Genomic DNA, 22,576 nt, shown 5'->3' on the forward strand with positions numbered 1-22,576 from the left:
CAAGATTGCTTCTCTTGTATGAAACCTAAAATTTATTTTCTTATCCACTCTATCAGTGGTTTTGTTTGTTCTTCCCAATGTTTGAAAAAGGCTTTCCTCTACTGCATAGCTATTTCCTGACTGCCTGTATACCTGGCACTTCCACTACATCATCAGTCAATTGATATTCTCTTTATCCAGTCACCTGCTGTCATACTACTCATACAAAGAAAATTGTCAGGCCCACAGCAACATGCCTCACAAGCTTTCTCAACCTCCCCCTCACAATTTAAGTTCTTCCTTCTTTTGATGATCACTTTCATAACTACAGCTTTCATGTTTGCTCATACGGAAGATTAACACTTCTCAGCTACCCTGGATAAACGCATCAGGAGCCCAGCTTTCCTACACTGGCTTAAAAGGAAGTAGCTACCAGCCACCCTGAAGAATGCTGCAGTATCACAATCACTGCATGAGAATAATTTCAAAAGCAGGAACAAAGCAAGGTGTAGGCTTAACTGAAAAAAGAATCAAAGACTTGTATTATACCAGTGTTATACAATGGGGTAAACTTCTGGAGAGTAATCCCAAAAATATAATTCAGAAGAATTCCAATGCCTTCAAATGAATTTTAGAAAAAAAATAAATTAGAAAAAAAATAAAAAGAGAGGGAGAGAGAGTGAGAACATTAAACACAGGTTTATGGAGATCAGCTGGGACACAACACACCAGAGCTGTCCTCCTACAGTCTACATCTCTCAGTGGATTAAAAATCACACTCAAAAAAGAAAAAACACCAAAAAATGGTAGCATTTTCTGTGTGTCTGCCACTCGTTTATGGACAAGGGTACTGCACCTCTACAATTTCTTCCATTTATCCTGAAGTGTCAAAAAAAATATCTGTAGAACTTTATACTCATTCACCTAAGGGTCCTTTTATTCATTCTATTTTCTTTGTTCATCCGAGCTGTAACATGATTGACATCTTTTCTATCAGAACAGTACAGCAGCATGACAAGCTAATTATTATATAAAAAATGATACACATTACCTCTCCAGGTCAAGCTACAATCCTCTAGTTGGATGTAATTTTTAAAATTACAAGCTTTAATAAATTCTGCATCATTCTAGTCGAGACACTACACTCAGTTTCAGACAAGGTTTCCTGAAAATGAAGGTTTTATTATTTCTATGTGGTTTTTAGTGACTGCTACCAGCATTGCTAATAAAAACTGGTAACCCTTCCTCTGCAGCAGATGACTATTTCTTGTACTTTAATCAGGGCTCTCAAGAAGCAAAAGTAATGAAAGGACCTGACTTCTTAAACCAAGTTTTATACTTTGGCTTCATGGTTTAAACTGGCTGGAATTAGATATCTTTCCCCCCCCAGATAACTTTCTATGCCACAGATCAATTAGTTGTCAAAAACGCATTCATATCCAATAGCAACAACAAAATATGGGAGGAGACACATTAGAGCAAGCAAATGCATTCATATATTCAGAATGCAGGCAGAGGCAGGAGACAATTAGAAAAGGAAATTCAGAAATAAGGCATTTCCTGAGGATTAATGAGTGGGTGGTAGTGTTTGATAGTCAAGGGCAGGATGGGCTCTGCAACCGGCACAATTCATTAATCCCCCAGGCAACACAAACTGCTAATTTTTTTTCTGCACTTCTTATTTTCCTTAACATCTAATTAAAATTTCCAGTAAATCTGACACCATCATTCCCTCACAGAATCACTGAATGGTCTGGTTTGGAAGAGACCTTAAATATCATCTAGTTCCAACCCCTCTATCATGGGCAGGGCAAGTCTCACTGGACCAGATTGCTCAAAGCCCCATCCAGCCTGGCCTTCAACACTTCCAGGGATGGGGGATCCACAACTTCTCTGGGCAACCTGTGCCTCACCACCCTCATAGTAAAGAATTTCTTCCTAATGTCTCATCTAAACCCACCATGTACCAGTTTGAGGACATTCCCCCTTGCCTTGTCACTATATGCTTTTGTAAGAATTCCCTCTTTCACTTTCCTTTAGGCTCCCTTCATGTGGAAGGTATTGTATGGTCTCACCAAGCCTTTTCCAGGCTGAACAGCCCCAGATCTCTCAGCCTGTCTGCAGAGGAGAAGTGCTCCAGCATGCTGAGCATCTTCGTGGACCTCCTCTGGACTTGCTCAAACAGGTTCATGGGCTTTGTATGTCAGGAGCCCCAGAACTGGATGCAGCAGGCCAGGTGAAGTCTCACCAGTGCAGAGGGGCAGAATCCCTTCCCTTGCTCTGCTGCCCATGCTGCTTTTGATGTAGCCCTAAACACAGCTGGCTTTCTGGGCTGCAAGAGCACATTGCCAAGACAGGATGAGCTTCTCATCCACCAACATTCCTAAGTCCTTCTCATCACCTCTGCTCTCAGTCCATCGTCTGCACAGCTTTTATTTGTGCTTGGGATTGCCCCAAGCCATGTACAGGTCCTTACACTCAGCCTCGTCAAACTGCATGACATCCAGAGCCCAATGCTGTCTGTATGTCTGAACAGACCTACTATGGTAAGTAACATCTATAAAATTACAGAATAAATACCTGGTGCAAAAGGCCAGGTAACTTATCAAGTTTCAGAAAGTAGTTCCAATTTTCTCCTAAAGACTAAGAATGTTCTCTGCCTTAGAAACAGAAAGGGCTCAGCAGATGTAATCCTTTCCTTTAAATTACAAGCTGCTTGATGGCCTCCATTATCCAGTGCTAGCAGACAAAGTGGGAATCAAGTAGTGGGAGAGAACAACTGACTTTCAAGCTGCCTTTCAGTGCCTTAGGAAGCCACATAAATTAATGCATTACCAAACATGTCCCAGCCAGCAACCATTCCTCTCCATCACCATAACTCCACACTAACCTGTAACAGGTGCATCTATGTCCAGCAAATTTTTTTCCTGGCGGAGAATCGAAGCTCCCTCTGTTATTATTCTCAAAGCGACACTCTCTTCCAGTCTCCCTTCTTTCATAAGGTGTGCCTTTAAGATATCCACACGAGGTTTCCCATCATTATCAAACACTTCCTTAGCTGTGAGACGGTGACTTGGAGGAAATGGGACAGCTGGATGGAAAAAAACCAAAAAATATGTGGTCACTCTTTACAGAAAACACATTACTGACACGTTTCAAAACACATCTTTGCTGCAAAACAATGTTACCAATATCTTCTACTGCCTCTTAGAATTTGCGGTATAAATTGTACATAGATTCCCAAAGATACCAGTAAAGTGCATGTATTCTGCAAGATATATTGTTAACACACACAAGAAGTAATTCATGCTTATAAAAAAATGAGAGGAGTATTTAGACCACAATTACAGGTAGATACATTCAAGCAAATCCCCCAAAAAGCATGGGAATATCAGGAAAAGGAGGGAACAGATCTTAAACTGCTCTAGTAGAACTAGAGAACATTGATGCCCCTTCCATTAACAGCACAAAACGCACAAACAAGTGCAACATTTAATATCTGTGCGTGGACATGCATAGATACACTCCAATTAAAATTCTAAATCCAAGACAGAGCTCTCTCTAATGCCTTTGGGTAGAGGGATGTAAGATGTTTTCCCCATATAAGTAATAGTTTGTTACACAAGATACATCTGAAACCCACCAGTGCTGAATAGATCATGCCAGCATGGACAGGACAGAGGATGCATCAGACTGAAGTTGGAAATAAATGGATAAACATGAATGTTGTCCTGGCAACATGGCAGCAACCAGCAAGCTGCATACTGTCCTCACATAAGGTCAGAGGTGTGAACTTGTACGTTCCTGCTCTCCTGGAGCCAGCTGGAGCAAGAAGGCTCGGAGGTGATGCTGTCAGTTGCCAGGATGAGGCTGGAACATTATCCCAGCTTAACCCCCTTTCCCTCACAGTTCAGTCCAAGTGGCATTAGGCAGCGCCCGCCTCACCAGCCACAGGGTAATTATCCTGATCCCTGCCACAGCTGCCAGAGGGTCAGGTTGTTCTGGAGCTCCAAGCAGGGACAGCACATGGCCACAGGGCCAGTTTCAGCTGGTCACATCTGCAGTGCAACCCTGTCCCCGCCAAAGGGTCTTGTCCCCTGTGCAGTGTGTTACTGGCAGCTTTGCCCCATCATAAGATATTAAACCCCAACACAGCACATCAATATATCTGTTAGCTTCAGTTTTCTTCTAATTTCACCATCAGCAGACTTCAAAAACCCTTAACTCACACTGTGTATTTAAAGTTCAAACCAAGCACTCTTCTCTTACACTACCAGAAGTAACAGCAGAAAAGAAAAAAAATCACTTTACGCAGTTATTTTCCATTGATATTTTTAACACGAACACCTTCAGAAAATGCCTTTCCCCCCACTCCCATTTTTTTTTTTTTTAATTTCTTTTTTCCCTTTTTTGCTGCTGCAGTCCATTCACAGGAATAATCTGATGGGGATTTATGAATGTGGGTGTCTGAAATACACTGAAGCCTGACTGCTCTCAGATTTAAACATGGGGCAAAAAGGGGAGAAGGTGAAAACTTATAAACTAAACAAATTATTATGCAACACAGAAAAAGGATAATCTTTCCTACAAAACAAGGTGAGTGATAGCTCAGTACTTTTCCAAGCATCCATCCTCTTCTTACGAAAACAAAATCCTGGAAGGCTACCTAGTCCTAATGGTTCTGCATTTTGAGCATGGAAAAAGGAGGAAAGGGAAAAGTTGGTAAGTATATGCAATCACTTTGGCTGGAAGAAGCAAATACCATTAGCTTGCATTCCTTAGCAAGACAACAGCCACTGTTCCCCCTCAAAGGCATGATAATGCATAAACCTATGCAGTGCACCAGTACTTTGAGGTAACTACCACATTTGTTTGTATGCTGAAAGGAGATTTTTACATTTATAAAGACAGAGCAAAACACATGCAATGACAACAGCAAACAAAAGGTATGACATAAAATCTACTGATATAGAAAAAAATGACATATGCTGCAGCACTCTAAGAGTTCTGCAGGCAGAGCTCTAACAAAGATGTACCCGTACCTAATTAAAGAAAAAAAGATACTGTTCCAATAGCAGATGATTCATGATTAATTAGCAAAAACATGACTGACTGAATAGACCACAAATTGCATCTTCCATTATGAGAATATTAACTTTGAATGTACACATACACAAAGCTTCCACAGAAGAACAACATAAGAAATGATCACGTTCATGCAGAAGTCAGTTAAACATCATTTTTACTAATAACACATAACAAATGCCTGTATTAACCAAAATCCTTTTATAAATACAACAAACATTTAATTTTCATTGCTTTATAGAGAGCAATGTTACCATCTGAATACACGGGTATCTGTTTCTCCATTCCTTATTTTTCTTTTTCTGCTTTTTTACATCTATGGTATCAACATTTATAAGTAAAAAACAAAAAATGCAATAAACTTGATTCTTATCAGAAATAAACCCTAAAATCTCGAACATGCAACAAGGGAGAGCACGGAACTGGGAGAGGAGACCACCAGGGAAAGGCAGGAAGAGGAAGGAGTGGGGAACTGAACTGCCAGCATTGACCTCCTGGCCATGGCACACGCCCAGGGGATGTTTTTGTAAAAACAGGCAGGAATCTGTATTAAGCAAAGGCCATAAAAAGGGGAGAGGCAATAAAACGTGCATCTACATATAAGACGTATTGTTAGAAGTTTAGTGACAAATCTCACTACAAGACCACCACACGACTCATGCATGCTTAATCACACTCTGTAAAACTTAAAACCTGGACGGGTGTCCACCTCATTTACATTATTTTCTTTGTATCGGCATAAAAAACCAAAACAATTATTCACCAAGTGAAATACTACCCTGGAGGTTTGGTCATAAAATATGGACCACAATAAATGCAGAGAAACAAAGTTTTAAACCCTTGCCCTCAGCCTGCCAGTAACATTCTCCTGAGATCTGAAAACACAAGAAAATACTCTTTAACCACTTAGTAGTGGGGATTTTTCCACTTGTGCTTTCAGGTCTCTTGAGCATGTTCCAGCAAATGGAGGAAAAGATCAACCTGTTCTTTTACTGTTCTTGCAGGCTCCTGCAAAACCCATCTCATCGTTAACACAGCCACTGCAAAGGTCAGACATCATTACTGCTTCTCTCAAATATTAAGCAGCCTCTCTGGAACAAATAAATAAACCATAAAGAGCTCTGCTTAATTAGAGTGGACCATGTGTGCACGCATAAATAAAATACAAGTATGTGGCAAAGCAAGCATTATTTTGTTTATATGTTATTCATTTTAAAATGAAGCTGTACACTAAATTAATACTCTCAGAGGAGGCTGCCCATAAGAAAAACTCTCTTTCATCAACATTCAAGTTCCCAAATTATCTCCCCCTGTAATGCTTGTCCTGTAATTTTATATAACTTATGCTGTATGGCTGTACATAACTATGTTTATAGCACACCATACTTGTATGACAAATAAATGTTTGCCTTTTTATTTGTACGGAAAACACACCAATAACTGCTAACATTGCAATAACCCAATGCACTGCATTTGTCTGATGGCAGTTTGCAATTCTCCATTTTGAGAAATGTTTGCACTACAGCAGTGTCTAGAGCACAAGTTATTAAACACATTGGCACTTAAGCCATAGGCACAAAAAAATTTTAAAAGGTCACTCTGCAGCTTTGGGTTTTTAACATCTACCTCTTCATAACCTTCAGACTCGGTATGTACATTAGTTTCCTAAAACTGTGACAAAAATAATCTCAGAAACTTCAAGAAAACTGTATTTTTTAAAGACAGGACATTTTTAATAGTTAACAAACAGGTATTGCAGTCTGGCTTTGAAAATCTACACCCATTTTATAATGTGTTTGAACATATAGCATAATCTTGAGCATTCTTGCTGACCAATAACTCCCATACTGGAGTTTTTACTATTTAATTTGAGTTCTGCATTTCTGCACCATGACCACTGGGTCTGACAAAACCTACGCAGCAACACAAAGAAACAGCCAAAGACCAACTTTTCAACCTAAAGACATTAGTTGAACATTACCTAATTCCTGTGCAGTTGCCTATGAACTTCTAGCTTACTTGGTTTCTATGAACCTAAGGGGAAGGAACGATGAATTTTTTTTTTCCAGGAACTCTGCTTAGCTCAGGTGACAGACTGAAACAAGAAGATGATTCACCACCTTCTGCAGCTGCTAAAGGGGAACAGAGTGGAATCCCCCAGGCACTGCAGGGCTCACCAAAGCAGTGGAAAAAGGAAAGGGCACTGCCAAAGATGCTCAGCCATGCAAGACATGGAGTTCTCACATGAAAAACATCCCTCCCTCGACAGATTTCCTCAGGCACCACATGGATAATGCCTTCATCTCCATACACAGGTTTTCTGGAGACAAATACAACCATACAAACACACTGAATCACTGCAACCTCTTCTTTAACCTGCACATTACCCCCTTAGCAGGTATTTTTTAGAAAAGAGTACCAAGCAGAAGGGTGAGTTATTCAGAAGACAAAATCTCTTTTCAATATAAAATTTTGTACTACAGCATTCATAACATGTGCAAGTTCTTATTAGCTTTTTATGTACTTGGCAGGAAAATATGTCTATACCTGATTAAAAAAAATCCAACTATTTATATGACAGCAAAAGAGCCAAACAAAAATCATCTCAGAGGAGCTAAAAGTGGAACACATGTTCTGATGTTTTCTAACAAAAACTATCAGGTTTCATTTTACATTAGCTACTGTCATTAGAGTAGGCACTGGAATTGGCAATCTCTCTCTAAAAGATCAAGCTTTCACCTGCTATTTTAAGACATGACGTATTTGAGGACTGTTTTTACTAAATCTGCTCACCAGATGGTGAAAGTGTTGGAAATTAGAATCTGGAAAATAAAACTACAGTATAAAATAAGAAGCAGCTATAAGGATTCCTATAGAAATTTAACATGAATTATTCTTCATTGCCAACAAGTTCTCACAGTGTAATCGTAAGTGCTCACAACCGTATTTGCTAAAAGACGTAATTAAATTAACATCACTCACGAGCAAGGCACTTTGCCTTAAAGAAAGCTGAGGTTTTCACTGGGAAAGCTAGTCAATACTGCATAAAGAAAGAGTCCATCAAAAAATATGTTGCATGAAGACACCTTTAAGTAACAGCACCTGTATGTGAACCGAATTAGGAGCAGACAATAGAGTCACACCTCAACAAAACCCACATATACCAAATTTAGAGAGAAAGGAGTTCCTTCCACAGATATCTCAGCTGACAACACAGAAAGCAGGCCACTTCACATGAGGCAATAACACCTGTGGCCTAGAAAAAACAGAAGGTACTACAGGTTGGCAAGGAAACTGCTTCTCACAAGACTGAGATGAGCCATGCTAGCGTTATTTTTTGATGTATAAAAACTCAAACTATAAAAATTTTAAAAAGTAACAAAAGACGCTTCATCAAATATCCCAGTTCCAATGACTATTTTTAATATAATCTGACACTTCAGTCAGAACTGGGGAACATAAAAGACATAATTGCCTCAGAGAAGTGTGCCTAGCTTTGGACAAAAGCTATGATAGGACACAGTGTTTGTAAAAGGAAGGGCTGTGTCAATCATGTACTAATCCCAACACTGCCATGCTGTTTCCAGCCACCAACTCTGTGGCCTTCTAATAAGTGTGCTCCACTGCCCCTTCCCTCCTCCAGTGAAATGTCCCTCTCTAAGACAGCCCATTCCAGCACACCACAAGCAGTCCTCATGCACCCTAACTCCATGATACCTTAGGAAGCAAAATATCTTTGCATGATTTGAGCCTCAAACTTAAAAGGCAAGGATGAAGTCTCACCCCTGTGCACCTTGTCACTTCACAGGAGAGGGCTGCCTCTGACCAGCTGTGGAGCTGGGACTTACTCGCACACTGTGCCATGAGTTACGTACGTACATCTCCACCATACAGGTAAGTTTTTGACAGGATGATCTCCTCTCAAATGCCTCTGCCATTTTAATGAACATACAGGGAACTTTTTGTAAACACACAAGTGGCACAGCAGAGAGGATGGACAATGAAAGACACCATTAACTTGGAACCACAGAAAGGGGATGAAATCCTGTCATTTCTGCCTAATTACCAAGCTGAAGTATGATGGATTGTCCCTGGATGAATGCCAGGTGCCTGTTCTTAAGGGGTGAAAGGCTACAGTACTACCACTTCAGGAACTGCTGTGGCCTTTTCATGGCGTTACTGGCCTCCTCCAGAATACACAGTACCTAACAATAAGAAAAGTATATAGCAAAGCTTTTCTTCAACTCTTTAAAAGAGCATAACCAATCTCCTCATAAACGCAGGTCAAATTATACTTGGAAAGAACCACTGTAAGCAGCTATGGCTCCTTCAGTCACTTTACAAAAAAATCCATTAAAAACAACACCCACAACTTCAGGATTTGATTTTCTTTATATTCACCACAGGAAGCTTTAAAACCCTAAAGAAGAATTTACACAAAGAGGTTCTTCCAAGAGGTTAGAGCAGTGGCCCATTATTCTTACTCAGGGCTCAAATTAAGAATAATTATAAAAACCACCAAGGCCTGGATAAACACACAAGATTCCCTTGGTGGTTTAACTCTTGACTGATGACTGACGGTGAACTGATTGACATGTACCCATCTAAACCACTCTGAACACTTTTGTAATGAACTGAAGCATTGATACCAGTAACATAGATAAATATGTATTTCTGTAACAAGCCAAATCTAAATCTAATTTTCAATCAAGAAATTACCCATAAAAATGGTTTTCAGTTTTTTAGGAAAAGTTAGAGAAAAAAAATTACATCAGAACTTTTCCAGAACATTTACAGGCAGCAGACACCAACAGAGAGCATCGGAACCCTGAGAACCTAGGAGGAGGTACAGGCTGGAAAGGGGAAGGGAAGGAGGTACACTTCTAAAAATCAACATGAAAGAAAATACTCCTAATTCAAAGAAATAGGTCTGTATGAAATATCAAATTGTAGTGTATGTGGCTATACACTGGCAGCATTCCCAGAGTATATTCTGGCCAGCTACTGGAATAAACAAACAAATCCTATCAGTCTTAAAGAGCACAAAACAACACACATCCCTACAAAATATTACAGAAGAGTATTCTTTCCTTGTGTTTGAGATCATATACAAATATCTTTGACATTTACTATTCACTCTTGCCCACAGCTCCTGGATAAAAAATCAACTACAATATAGAGAGGAAAAATTCAGTTCAACAGGAAACATTCCCAGTTTGGACCAACACATACAGAAAAAACTGGAAAATGTGATTGTAGCTTCCTGGCCTCATCAGAAAAGTTTGTTTTTCTACTTTGTTACACCCAAGTTGTTCCATAGGCCTCAAACTGAAAACTGTTGAGCTTTGTTTTTATTAACTTTTGGAACAGAGAACAATAATTACGCAGAGTTTAAATTCCTTTAGGGGAACAATTCATTTGGAGAAAAGTCAGGGGAAAAAGAACCTTGTAACAATGGAAAATACCAAAGCTCTTCCAAGACTTAGATAAGGAATCAGGCACAGTCCTCCATCCCCGAAAATACTTGAGTGATGGATAATTTCTTTTCTATGGTAAAGCTTCACTATTGGTCCTAATTAGAGGCAATTAGGAAGTGATTGCACATGAAATTATTTCAATCTACAGGGAAAAAAACCCAAATATTCAATTCTAGGACCTGAAAAACCTTCAGTTAAACCTTCAAGCCTTCAGGTAACCTCCAAATTTATGGCACCACTTTCTTCTGATTTTTTGATTTAACTTGAGTCAGTTGACACTACCAAATTTCAGTTTCTTATATGACAAAGGAACCTAAAAGAGGGACTACTGCAAATAATTCCTCACCTACAAACTGAATTCCCTCTCCAACCTTCTGAGCATAATGAGGTACCTTTACCAAATTTGGTCAGAAATCAGCTTAGCTTGGAGAACTCAAAGTTTCCAGTGACATGCAAAAGGGCAGGGAAGTAAACACCATCTCCTTTCCAAAGCTGTTCTATCAGGGCAAGGTTTAAATACAACCAGGCTTTAGCTTCCAAAAATTGACTACTGTACACAGTCTGGCACGCATCAGACAAATTTGTTAAAACAAGTCACAGACTCATAGAATAGTTTGGGTCAGAAAGGCCCTTAAACAGCATCAAGTTCCAACCCCTCTGCCATGGGCAGGGACACCTTCCACTAGACCAGGTTGCCCAGAGCCCCATGCAGCCTGGCTTTGAACTCCTAAAAGCGGAGGTGAGTAAATGCAAGTAAATCAGCCTTTATTTGGAGATATTCTGTTTGCTAACACTCCTTAAATGCCACATTATGGAAACTGCTCTGCTTAAATGTCAACCCTGCAGAGGTTGATTCCTAGAACAAGAAACACCAGGATATCTCTTGCTGCTACAAAGTTCACTAGGCAGAAGAAATGAAAATTCCTGCTAGCATTACTAAGTAAGCATTTAAAAATATATATCTCACATTTCAAATTTAGGGCTATTTGGCACCTAGCAATTGCAAACCTTCCCAAAGAATGTGCAGCAGAAGGACAAAGGACAAAGACAAGGGGTTAGGGATGCTAACTGACCAAGGTACTTTACTGCCCGTCTCTTCCAGGTTCTAAGCTGTTGAATGCTGACCAAAGGACTTGCAAATAGCATCTTAGAATCATGTAAATTTTATTTTATTTTAATTTTTTTTAAAAAGCAAAGTTTTAAGAAAAAAAACAAATAAAAAACTCAAACACCTTACCGAAGTCAATAAATATCAGGATGTGAAAAACATTTACAACGTTAATGTCTGAACTATGCCCTGCGAACTAAATCAAAAAGACATGCTGACCTGTAAATATTAATCTCGTTTATTATTTTACTGATCATGAGGCATGTAGTAAGTAGCAGATATACACCAGCACCTCATAAATCAGTCAGACAAGTCTAAGGAATAAGCCTTACAAATATAAGTAGTGTAAGGACCAAGTGTAGCTGGAGCCAAATTAACCTTCAGAAGAAGTTGAAAAGAGCAGTTGATGTGCGAGTGTTTTGTTTGTTTCAGGTTTTGTCTGAATTTTGGGATTTTCTTTTTTTTTAATCCCAAAGAGCTTTGCTTGTTTTAGTAGCATTCTAGCCTTTGACAGAAGTTTTAAATCAGCATACTTCTGGATGAGTCAATCTATACTGACTCACACTGATTTATGGTGTACAAGGAACTGGCCAAACTCTGCACATGCTAGTGTGAAAAACATCATTTCAGAATTCCACTAAAACTGAATTCCACTTGTTCAGCCATAATCAACAGGAAACACACAGGCATTAAAAAAAAAATAAAATCTGTACCTGATTATATAATAAAACTAATTTCCACTAGGCTACATGTATTATTGATCCAATAACAGCCCCTTCTTATGAGGTGTGAAACCACCACAAGGGGTCAGGTAATATACTTGGAAAAACAGCAACATAAAGAGGTACTAGTCATTATTTTTTTCATATGCAGTTTAATGTCTACATACCAACTAGTCCTCACAGCATGGTCTGGCTTTGTCTGCATTAGGATTTAGGGACATACATGTCATGTTACACAGAGTCATATTTTAAACGAACAAACAAAATCCCCACCTCAGTCTTCACTATACTCAGAGGCTGGTTTCTCCTGGAACTCAGCAAACGCTTAGTACTATTGGTTTCTTCTTGCCTGATATCAGAGATACTGGTTGCCATATACAAACTACTACCCCAGTTCAAACGAGGGGAATTCAATTCAACTTAATTTCAGTTTAAGTCCAATTTAATAGGGGAATTCAAGCCTTTGTTTACAGAAGGGGCATGAGTGGAAGGCAATGTCAGCCCTCCACAGGCCCTGTACGCAATGGTGCCTTTCTCTCCTGATGCAAAGAATTTAAACTCTTCCATGAGACTGTTAAGAGTAGTTTCACATACAACTTGTTCTTCTTCCAACATGCTCAAAGGACTAGCTTTCCTGTGATGTTATTAGAGTTCACACAGATCAATACTAAAGATTATGGACCACATTCACCACTGTGCTATGCTGTAATGCCATTAAACAAATGTCCTTTCTAATCCAGCATTAACAGATCACACTGAGCTCTGAAACTGGGTTCAGCCTGCTCACAGGATCTAAATAAAACTTACCAAACCAAACCCAATGACACTGACATTAATCTCAAGCAATGTGGCTGTAAATCAGCTCTGGTATTTTTGTTTGGTTTTCATGGCTTGCCTCTACCGACACTTGTATCACGGAACATCCACATGGAACTTCTGCCTTGGATTCATCATCAAAGCACATTCATTTCCATCAACTAACCTGGACCTCTGTAAAAAGTTGCTTTTATTTTAAAAGTAACAAAAGCAGAATTTTTAAGAAAAAAATTAACATTTTTAAAAGCCAAGTTTTTATTGATTGGAACATTATGTACTTTGATAGGCACTTCTTTAAAAAAACACTTTTTTTCTGGGTACATGTGGCAGCAATAGTTTCAAAGCTCTCAGTAAAAGCTTCTAGTCCTGTATTTAAAAGCATATTTAACCCAAATCCTCCTTTTTTTATTACAGATGCTTTTATATCTTTTGTAAACCATATCTTCCCTCAAATCTCAACTGCTGCTTAATAAATGTTAGATAAAAATAAATCTGTCTAAATTTATCATTTTGCTCATACTCTCTGAAACATCCTGTTCTTAAGCAGAACACTGGAGTTTAAAAAAAACCAGCTTAATGAAGAAGTGAGAGAATCAGACACCTGTGCTTTATTACCAGATCTGTTGTGTAAAAGCAATTAATTTTTTTCCCAGTGACTAAACATACAGAACACACAGAAAGAGCTCAGCACTGGGGTGCTCAGTTCTGTCATGCACCATCGTGTGTTAGTCATGGTGACTCTGTGATGCCTCAGTGAAGACCAGCACAGCACAACAGGACTCCCAGCATACCTCCTCCCCCCAAAAATAAAAAGGTCATCAGAGCAGCACACTTAACAGAGAGACACCAGGAAAATGGGACTCTCTCATTTGCTAATGGCAAGGTGCTATCAAGCACTTTCGGTCACATCTTGGGTCTCAAATCCTTTAATGTAGAACAGGTCACTATTATTTCAAAACAAGATAAAGAGAGATTTTAATCAGCCATTTATCCAGTGAAGCCATTTATTCAGCTGGCTGAATCACCTTAGCTCAAAATACCATCTTCCCCTACCTTGACTGAGACCAAATCATTTTTCCACACATTACTCAAAAGCCCTGGATCAGACAACAAGAAAAGAAATGTGATGCTGCAGCCTAGGCAGATGCAGGCATCAGGGAAACTAAACTCATGACTGGCTACAAAGGGCACTGCCACATTTGACATTCACTGGGTCCCTAGATATAAAAATGGCCTCATCTGTTGCAGGGTCAGGAATTTTTATGGCAACATATCCCTACTGCATGAATAACTTTTCTTTGGTCCTAAGGAGTCCAAATTCTTCTTTTACACTAAGCAGTTAACTTTTTGAGACAAGCTGAGGACACTTTTTTCCTCCAGGAAGAAGTAATAGAGTATGATTAATGCACCTTCCCAGCGGTAAGAACTTTTTCTCCTCCTTGAACTCAAGTTTTATCCAGTCAGAGAGGAAGGTATGGCTACAAGATTAAGATGGGGAGAAGAACAGAGGGACAACTGTGCAAGTTTTTGCTGCAACATGGCAGTATTAACATCAATAGAGATTAGTATTAATAATGAATGTTTAGACAAAATTATGATATTTTTTCACATGAGGAGCCATAAAAAGTAAAAGCAGAAAACACAATTCAAGTGCTCTAGAAAATAACTCAAGTTTTGCAGGTTTCTGCTTATACATTAAATTAAGAACCATTAGCCAGAGGAGAAGTCTCAGATGGTATTTATCATGGAAATACATAAGCAGGTCCATTCACCAATGGATTGCAAATGACAAGACACAGCCTACACATTTCACTGGCTCTTAATGTCTCAAGTCCAGTCACTTGCTGTATTATCAAGAGACGAGCTTATCTGTAAGGGTCATCAGAATTTTTTTATTTAATCACCCTAGCAAGAAACAGGACTTTACCTGTATCATATATCACTGTATCGACATTACTGATTTAACTAATATAGCTGACCTGCTACATTATTATATATTATTATAATGAAGAAACGCAGGACCTGGAGAAACATGCCATAATCACAACCTAGCCCCAAAAAGCCATCTGGCATGTAAAATCCGTGATGTGCCACTTCGCTTTTCTCACTCAGAGAGTGCTGCACTGTTCTGTTAGATGCATTACTTCATTTCAGTGCATCATCCTGACCCAAGGAAAACAGTTCTGACTTAAGTAGAACATGGGGCTGTTTCCTTCAAATAGATTCAAAGGTCTAGTTCCTGCTACTTGCAAATCAAAACAGCATCTTTCCAAGAGCACGGTTACTTCTCATGCCGAGCAATGGGCTTGCACTAAGTATCTAATAAAGACCTGCAGGTAAAAGGCACATTTCATGAACCAAATGATGGGGTATGAGGACAGAATTCACCAGCTCTTGCTTCATGCAGATCTCTCACTATTACAAGAGAGGCTGCAGGAAGGTCAGAGATGCTCAGGGAAAAGAACACTCTGTAGCCTTAACAAGCAGTAGGAAACAAAAAGTATTCTGGTTGCACAACACTACCTGAAACAGACCTGTAACCACATACACAAGACTTTCTCCTGCTGTTTGCTCAACTCTTCTGCAGTTTTATGTAACGGTTTCAATAAAGCCTAAGGAAACAATGATCAATAAAATTACTTCTTATAGACTTCTACACAAAACCATCTCTAAGACCTGTGATGTACTGCTGGCCTGCAAAATCAAATGAAGTAACAGCACCCACATAAATATGGATCATTCCCAAGGCATTCAAAATTTAAGAATATTTAGCACTTTGGAACTGTCTCCTCTCACATTCTGTTTTAAAGGCAAATTTCTAATGCAGCACACATTCAAAACCCCTGGCAGGGCCTCACTGGGTTGTAAACTCAACCTGTGGAAGGCAGAGTCAAAATCTATGCCTTAGTGACCTGAAAGGTACCTGGTGATTTGCACAGCCAGTACCACTTCTCTGCATGTGCTGTGACCAAGGCAGCAGTTACTCTGGGGACCAGCCTAACAAAGGAAAAACCTTCACAAACTGCAGAGGTATCCCAAACTGAGCACAGTACCTTACAAATTTCCTTTATCAAGAGGTTTTGTGGGTTTGTGGAGGGTTTTTTCAAATACATTCAGCTCTGCTCCATTAAAAATAATTGCAAAAATTACAGTGATTACACTTGCTGAAGTGATTTCCAACTTTCTACCCCGCACTATTTGCAGCAACAGCATTAGTACTTGTGTGGAGGACAGAGACAGCACACAGACATTAAGTATTTATAACACTTATCTATACACAATTATTCTAAACAAAACTCCCTGATATGTTTTGTATTTAACAGACAATCTATCAAGAAAATAATACACACCATGGTGGTATCAAGACAGATTGCTGACGCCCTTGTTAAACACTCTTACATGTTTAATAATAAAGGAGTGAATTATGATTACAGAAATTGAAATGAACTTAAATACTCACCAGTCTGTGTTTGCGTGCACACAAGAGAAAACACTACAGATTACAGACTTTATCTATTAAAGCTATACAGAACTAGAAAGAAGTACCAAAGGATATACTGACTTGTATTTCCTCTTCACACAGAACAATCCACATCACACACAGCTGAAAAAGTTAGAAAGCTTCTCCAGGTTTGCTGATAGGTAGTATTACACTGCACCAATGTGAACAATTTGTCACTTCTGACAGCGCTGCTCTAAGAAATTAAACTAGTTTTGTAGAAGTTTGGGTATGTGTCTTAAAAGTCTCACCACTTCACACAAAATTCCATCTGAATTCAAAAGGTAATGGACACTAACCCATATGCCCCCAAAAGCCTCAAGGATCATACTTAGCAAACACACCAAATGGCTGCAAGGCTTCTAAACTATACTAACACTTGACCAATACAAATACAAGCACAAACCCCCAAAAGCTCATAACCACCAGGAACATCTATTCCACGTAAGACGTTTTGAGGAAATAGTTCAAATGAAATGCATTTCAGGGCAGTGAGTATCCCAGGCAATTTGGATTCTCAGAACCTTCCTATATAATGCATTATACCTGAAGTGTATACCAGAAGAAACTCCGCAGTCCAGGCTACATTCACCGGGACCCTAATCACTAGAGCAGCCTTGCCACCGTTCATAGTTATCTTCAGCAAAGCCATTATCTCCCAAAGCAATATTGCTCCAAGAGGAGAACACAGGAGTCTCTCATGTTTTATAGGCAGCCAGTGGGCAGCTCCAAGCCTGAAGTACTGAAATGCTATCTTTTATCACCAGAGGACTTGAGGGAGAAAATAGGTCTTGCAAAAGCCCTCCCTGTTCCACAAAAAAAGCGCTTACAAACAAATTAAACCCAGGCAGACATTGTAGGTAAGGGCCCACTGAGGGACAGATGCTTGTCTCCTCCCCACCCTAAGGGCTAATTGTTTATCAGGTATAAAACGTTGCCCTGTTATGAAGGTCTTCAAAACACAATCAAAAACGTACAGATAGCTTTTGTTTCCAACTTAATAATCTAGTGTTTTAATAAGTTTTCCAGCACAGAACAAATTAGTGAGATGGTAGCAGTTCCCAGCCCTCCCATTCTGCTAACTGCTCCTCAGGAATACCACTGGAGAGCTAAAACAATATTTAAACTTGCTTCAACACTTTTTTATAGCTTTTTTAATATTTGTGACAGAACAGATACTAAGCAGAGTGAGTGAAAGGTCTGCTTTTCCTGACTTATCTGCAGCTTTCCAGCACGGCCCACAAATGCACCTTGCAAATGCACCTGAAAAGTTGCATTATTAATCTATTGTATGCAAATTACAAAAAAAGATAAAATATTCCATATAAAGAGAAAATAGCTTAAGGATAAATAAATTTATAATTAGTCAACAGAGATCAATAATAACCTCTGCACTGAAAAGAAGTTTTTTCCTTAAACCCTGTTATGACCAGATACACAAAACCATTTTTCTGTATTTGTTAAAACTAACTCCTTGTAGACTCTGCAGTAAATGTCAGAACAAAAAAGACGACTGTTTGAGACCAAAATGTCCCCAGTCCATTAATCAGGTTCCAGTTTTAATACAGAGTAGAGCCTATCTTTTACCATTCACTTCATACTTTCCTAGTAATATTCATCTAAAACAACAGCAAAATCTGCCTCTCTTATTCTGCTTCCTCCCTTCCCCATATACTAAAACATCAAAATTACTATAGAAGGAAGTTGTATTATTCACAATACTTATACTGTATTGCATCAGGACTGATTCCTGTCACCTAACACAGAAAATCTCAATGGGAGCTGCAAATGCCTAAGTGATTTTCATCTAATTTGGTTTTGAAAACATGGCACTGTGTATCTCCTGAACACTGAATTCTGATTTACATCTTTTTATTACAATGCAATAAACTGCTGTGACCTGGGGTTGTGTGTGTGGAGGTGTGTGTAGCGATTATACTCCAAAATCCAGCTAGCACTCAAAATGCAACTTGTTCCATGAATTCCACCTACCACCCACTGGTGGCCACTTAATCTGTTGGAGTCTGTGAAAAGAAAGTTGCTGGTGGGGTGGTTTTGCTTTTCTTGCTTTGGGGCTTTTTTTTCCCACGTGAGGAAGAATACGTTTCACCTCAATGGGCAAAAAAATTAGATTTAATTTAAACTAGAAAAGTATAGATTTAATTAGTCATTATTTGCTTAAAAGTTTTTTCTTTTCCCTATCTTGCATCTTCAAACTTTGTTAATCTTTGACTGTTCTGCTAAAACCATATCTAATTTTTTTTTGTGAGACATTTAGTTATCATGAATAGCTTTAAAGAACATACTTTAATAAAATTATCACCATTTTGTTAGACAAGACTGAGACTACTTCACAACAAAAATAGCAGTAAACAAAAGGGAAAAAATTTGCTCAGTTGAAGGTAGGTTAATATTTCTAGTGTTTTCTTCTTGAGGAAAAAACACAGAACACTTTACACTGAATTAGTCACTAAAAAAGCCCTGAGGAAAAACAAAGCAAAGCAAAACAAAACAAATTGTTGACATGCAAGTAAGACAAGAGTTATCTTTTTCACTCTTTCTGCTGCCAAGATGATGGTAATGACTGAGATAATAACTGTTAAGTCAGAACCACCACCAGTTCACCTTCCTGCAAACTATTGTCTATTGAATTTGCAGCAAAACCAATCCCAACCTTTCATGTGTTCTTCCAACCTCTCAGAGTTACTTTTATAAATGAATTAAAAGAAGCTGATTAGGAAAATCTAGAATTCATCGGATACTGAATCAACTGTTAACCACCTGGCAGCCAGCAATATCTTCCTTGTATTACCAATTCAGTCTTCCCACTGTAAGACAGAAATTAACACAACAAACACATTCTAGATGCATGTTTAACTGAGTGTGCCATCAGTTATGAACTGAGGCTGTAAATGGCTTACTCTCCAGCATAATTCACATTACAAATAAGATCCACTGACCTTTAAGTGGGTACAGGAAAAAAGAGCAAACCAAAGTCTGATCTAACAACTTTCTGAGTACAAGTTGAAGCATTTTCAATTATCTTTTATCAAATACTCAGTGAAACAGAGGAGATTAAATTAAGTGCACTTCAACTGAATCATTTTCTGCAGAATCAAGCAGTCTCAAATTGCTTTGCAACTTGATAAAATTGAGTAGAAAATCCCACATCTAAGTGAAAAGCAAGTACAAATGTATTATATATTATATTCATATGACACAAAGGCTTTTCTATGATTAATATTATCTTAGCATTAAGAACATAAAGATACTAATGTTTACTAAGTAGGATTTATCACACAAGAAACAAAATCCTTTGTGCTTAATTTCTTGAATGTGTATTAACAAAGTCCAAGACTGCCGCTGGGAATTTCCCAAAGCACCAAAGAATCCACGCCTTATCCAGACACAAGTCAGAAAGCTCTAACTCCAGTTTCTCAGGTTTTATCACTGTCAATCATCTTGTCACAGAACAACTTTCTGTTTTAAACCATTTCTCATGGTTTAAAGATTAGACTAACAATAACCACAAAGATTCTGGGTTAATTGCAACATCATCCATAAAGGAGTAATATGGGTCTAAAATATCTATTCCCCTGCTCCCCTAGATGCACATGATGTTATAGTTTTCAACCTTCCTCATGCTAGTTTCAGTATAGCATGTCCTAATCAAACTTTAGAATTTAAATGAACACATTATTTTAATAATATTTATTAATAATAATATTTATGAAATATCAATTATATTTAATTTAATAATATTAAATTTTGGCTCTTGCATTCTTACTGTTTTCTACCTGAGGTACCATTAGACATGTGCTTTGGCAGAATCTGCATCATCTCAAGATCCCTGCCTTGATGTTATCTGGTACAGGTTTAATCTTACTGAAAGCCTGTGGAGAAAATATGAAAACCAAGACTGAGCTGCACAAAGGCAGTTACCACACTTTTAAGGCCACTGAGTTCAGACTGAAACCTATTTAATGGTTGTGTTCTGTGGGATACATTAAAGAAAAACAGTACACAGCTATCCAGTCTTTTTTCATTATCAAAATATCTTAAAACCCATGTTCCTGCCCTAATAATTTAAAGATATTTAAATATTAAAATGAATATGTAATGGCAAACTCAGAAGGATAAATTCTACATTTAAAGCTTTACAATCAAACTTAATTGTTTCTGATTTAACTCCTTTGGGGGAAAAACCCCACCTACTTTCTGGAATCCCAGTATTACAAAAAAAGCAATTTCTAAATTACTCTAGTCCTATGTTCATACTTTCTATGTTGGTGATATCACTGTCAGAATCTACCCTGCTTATAGTCAGGGCCAAATACATAGGAAACCCATTAATCCAAATTCTTAACCAGCAACCATCAGTTGAATCAGCAATCCTGGCTGACAGGAGAAACAAAACACTACTGAATTTATGATCTTAGTATTTCCCTCTTTTGCAGGCAGCCAAAATAATTTTGACACATTTATGTACATCAACTTTAGCAGCAGATGTCAAACAAGTTAACTTGTTTGTCTCTTCCCCATCCACCCCAAGCTTAAAACCTTCCAAATGGAATCCCAGAATGTTTCCTGGCTAGAAGCTATGTATGAAGCTATGTTTTCAAGAGGAGAAAAAAAAAAAAAAATCCAACAAAATTGTTTGGGCTAATCCAGCAAGCAAGAAAAAAATGTTGCTCTTCAGAGTAAATGCAAGGCAGGGGATGATGAATGGGCTTTTTGAGGTTCACAATGTACCAGAAAATGAAAAAAAAAAAAATTGAATATCCATCTTTTCCATATGCGGGACTGTGGTTTTTTTTTTTTATATATTGAGACAACATAGATAAAACATATTATTGCCTTCCTCTACAAATGAAGGGCCTTGGCAGAGATCCTGCAAAAAAAGAACTGATCTAGTTTCCATAGCAGTCCCTCTTACCTCAAGCTTCACCCTGAAATTTTTGGGATGCATGCTGGACTGCTTCCAAATTTGCTCTTCTCTTTGGAATTGCAGATTCAATAATGAGATTAAACATTGTGAAATCACAACTCCAGCAAGGCTCAAATACAGCAACTTCAAAATGAGTTAGATGTAAAGACATTTTATCATGGAAGGGTTGCTTCTCTGTGCAAGGAACCAGGTCTATAAGCAAGGAATAAAGCATGACTTTTCATTGAGTATGCAAGAGATGCCTTGCATGAAATACTTAACAATTCACTTAACTCAACAAACTTCTTACATTTTCCAGCAGAATACAAGACAGAAACACACTGAAGATGCATTTATTGCAAAAATCTTGCCACAGGGAAAATAATGAATGTTAAAAAGCAATTTATATACTCATATATACATACATATGTTAATGTAAACAGCTTAAAACCCTCTTTTCTAGAATTCAAAATGAACCAGCAGTCACACTGCATTCCGTTTTCTTTTTCCATCACTACGAAGTCTGCCATTCACATCATTTAACTCTACCTGGTTACCTAAGAAATGACATTTCAGATACAGTATTTGGAAGGCAGTCTTGGCCTCCCAGTGTTCAGAAGCACACATTTGAAAAACCCTAATGGGAAAACACAAGAACAGAGTAAATGCATCTATGAGGCACAGATGTGCAGGGATGTGGAAGTTTCTCTGAATAATAGGCTGGTACAATTAATTAAAAATAGAAAAGGACAAACTAAAACCACACCCACAAACAACAAAACTTCTCCTGAAGCAGTAACAGACAACACACTATTTCCAAACAAATACTGAGGAGCTCTATAAAGTTAAAAAGTTATCCATGATGCACAGACAAGACTCTCATTCAAAGAGGAGGCTGTATTGCCTGCTTTGCCTTTTTACTATTGATGTTTTTTTTCCTTCCCTTAATTCCTTTCCATGAAG

The 22,576-nt window shown here is 38.3% G+C and overlaps 1 protein-coding gene across 1 annotated transcript in view; it reads right to left on the minus strand.

The window, feature by feature from the left end:
* Positions 1-22,576, minus strand: part of PPP3CA (protein phosphatase 3 catalytic subunit alpha) — a 173,134-nt gene that overhangs the window by 97,773 nt on the left and 52,785 nt on the right. Inside the window, exon 2 of the mRNA XM_058838219.1 lies at positions 2,870-3,070. Coding sequence (XP_058694202.1) covers positions 2,870-3,070 — 201 coding nt within the window. The remainder of the gene's footprint in view (positions 1-2,869; positions 3,071-22,576) is intronic.

The sequence above is a fragment of the Poecile atricapillus genome, chromosome 4 (genome assembly GCF_030490865.1).
Source record: "Poecile atricapillus isolate bPoeAtr1 chromosome 4, bPoeAtr1.hap1, whole genome shotgun sequence".
Classification (NCBI taxonomy): Eukaryota; Metazoa; Chordata; class Aves; order Passeriformes; family Paridae; genus Poecile; species Poecile atricapillus.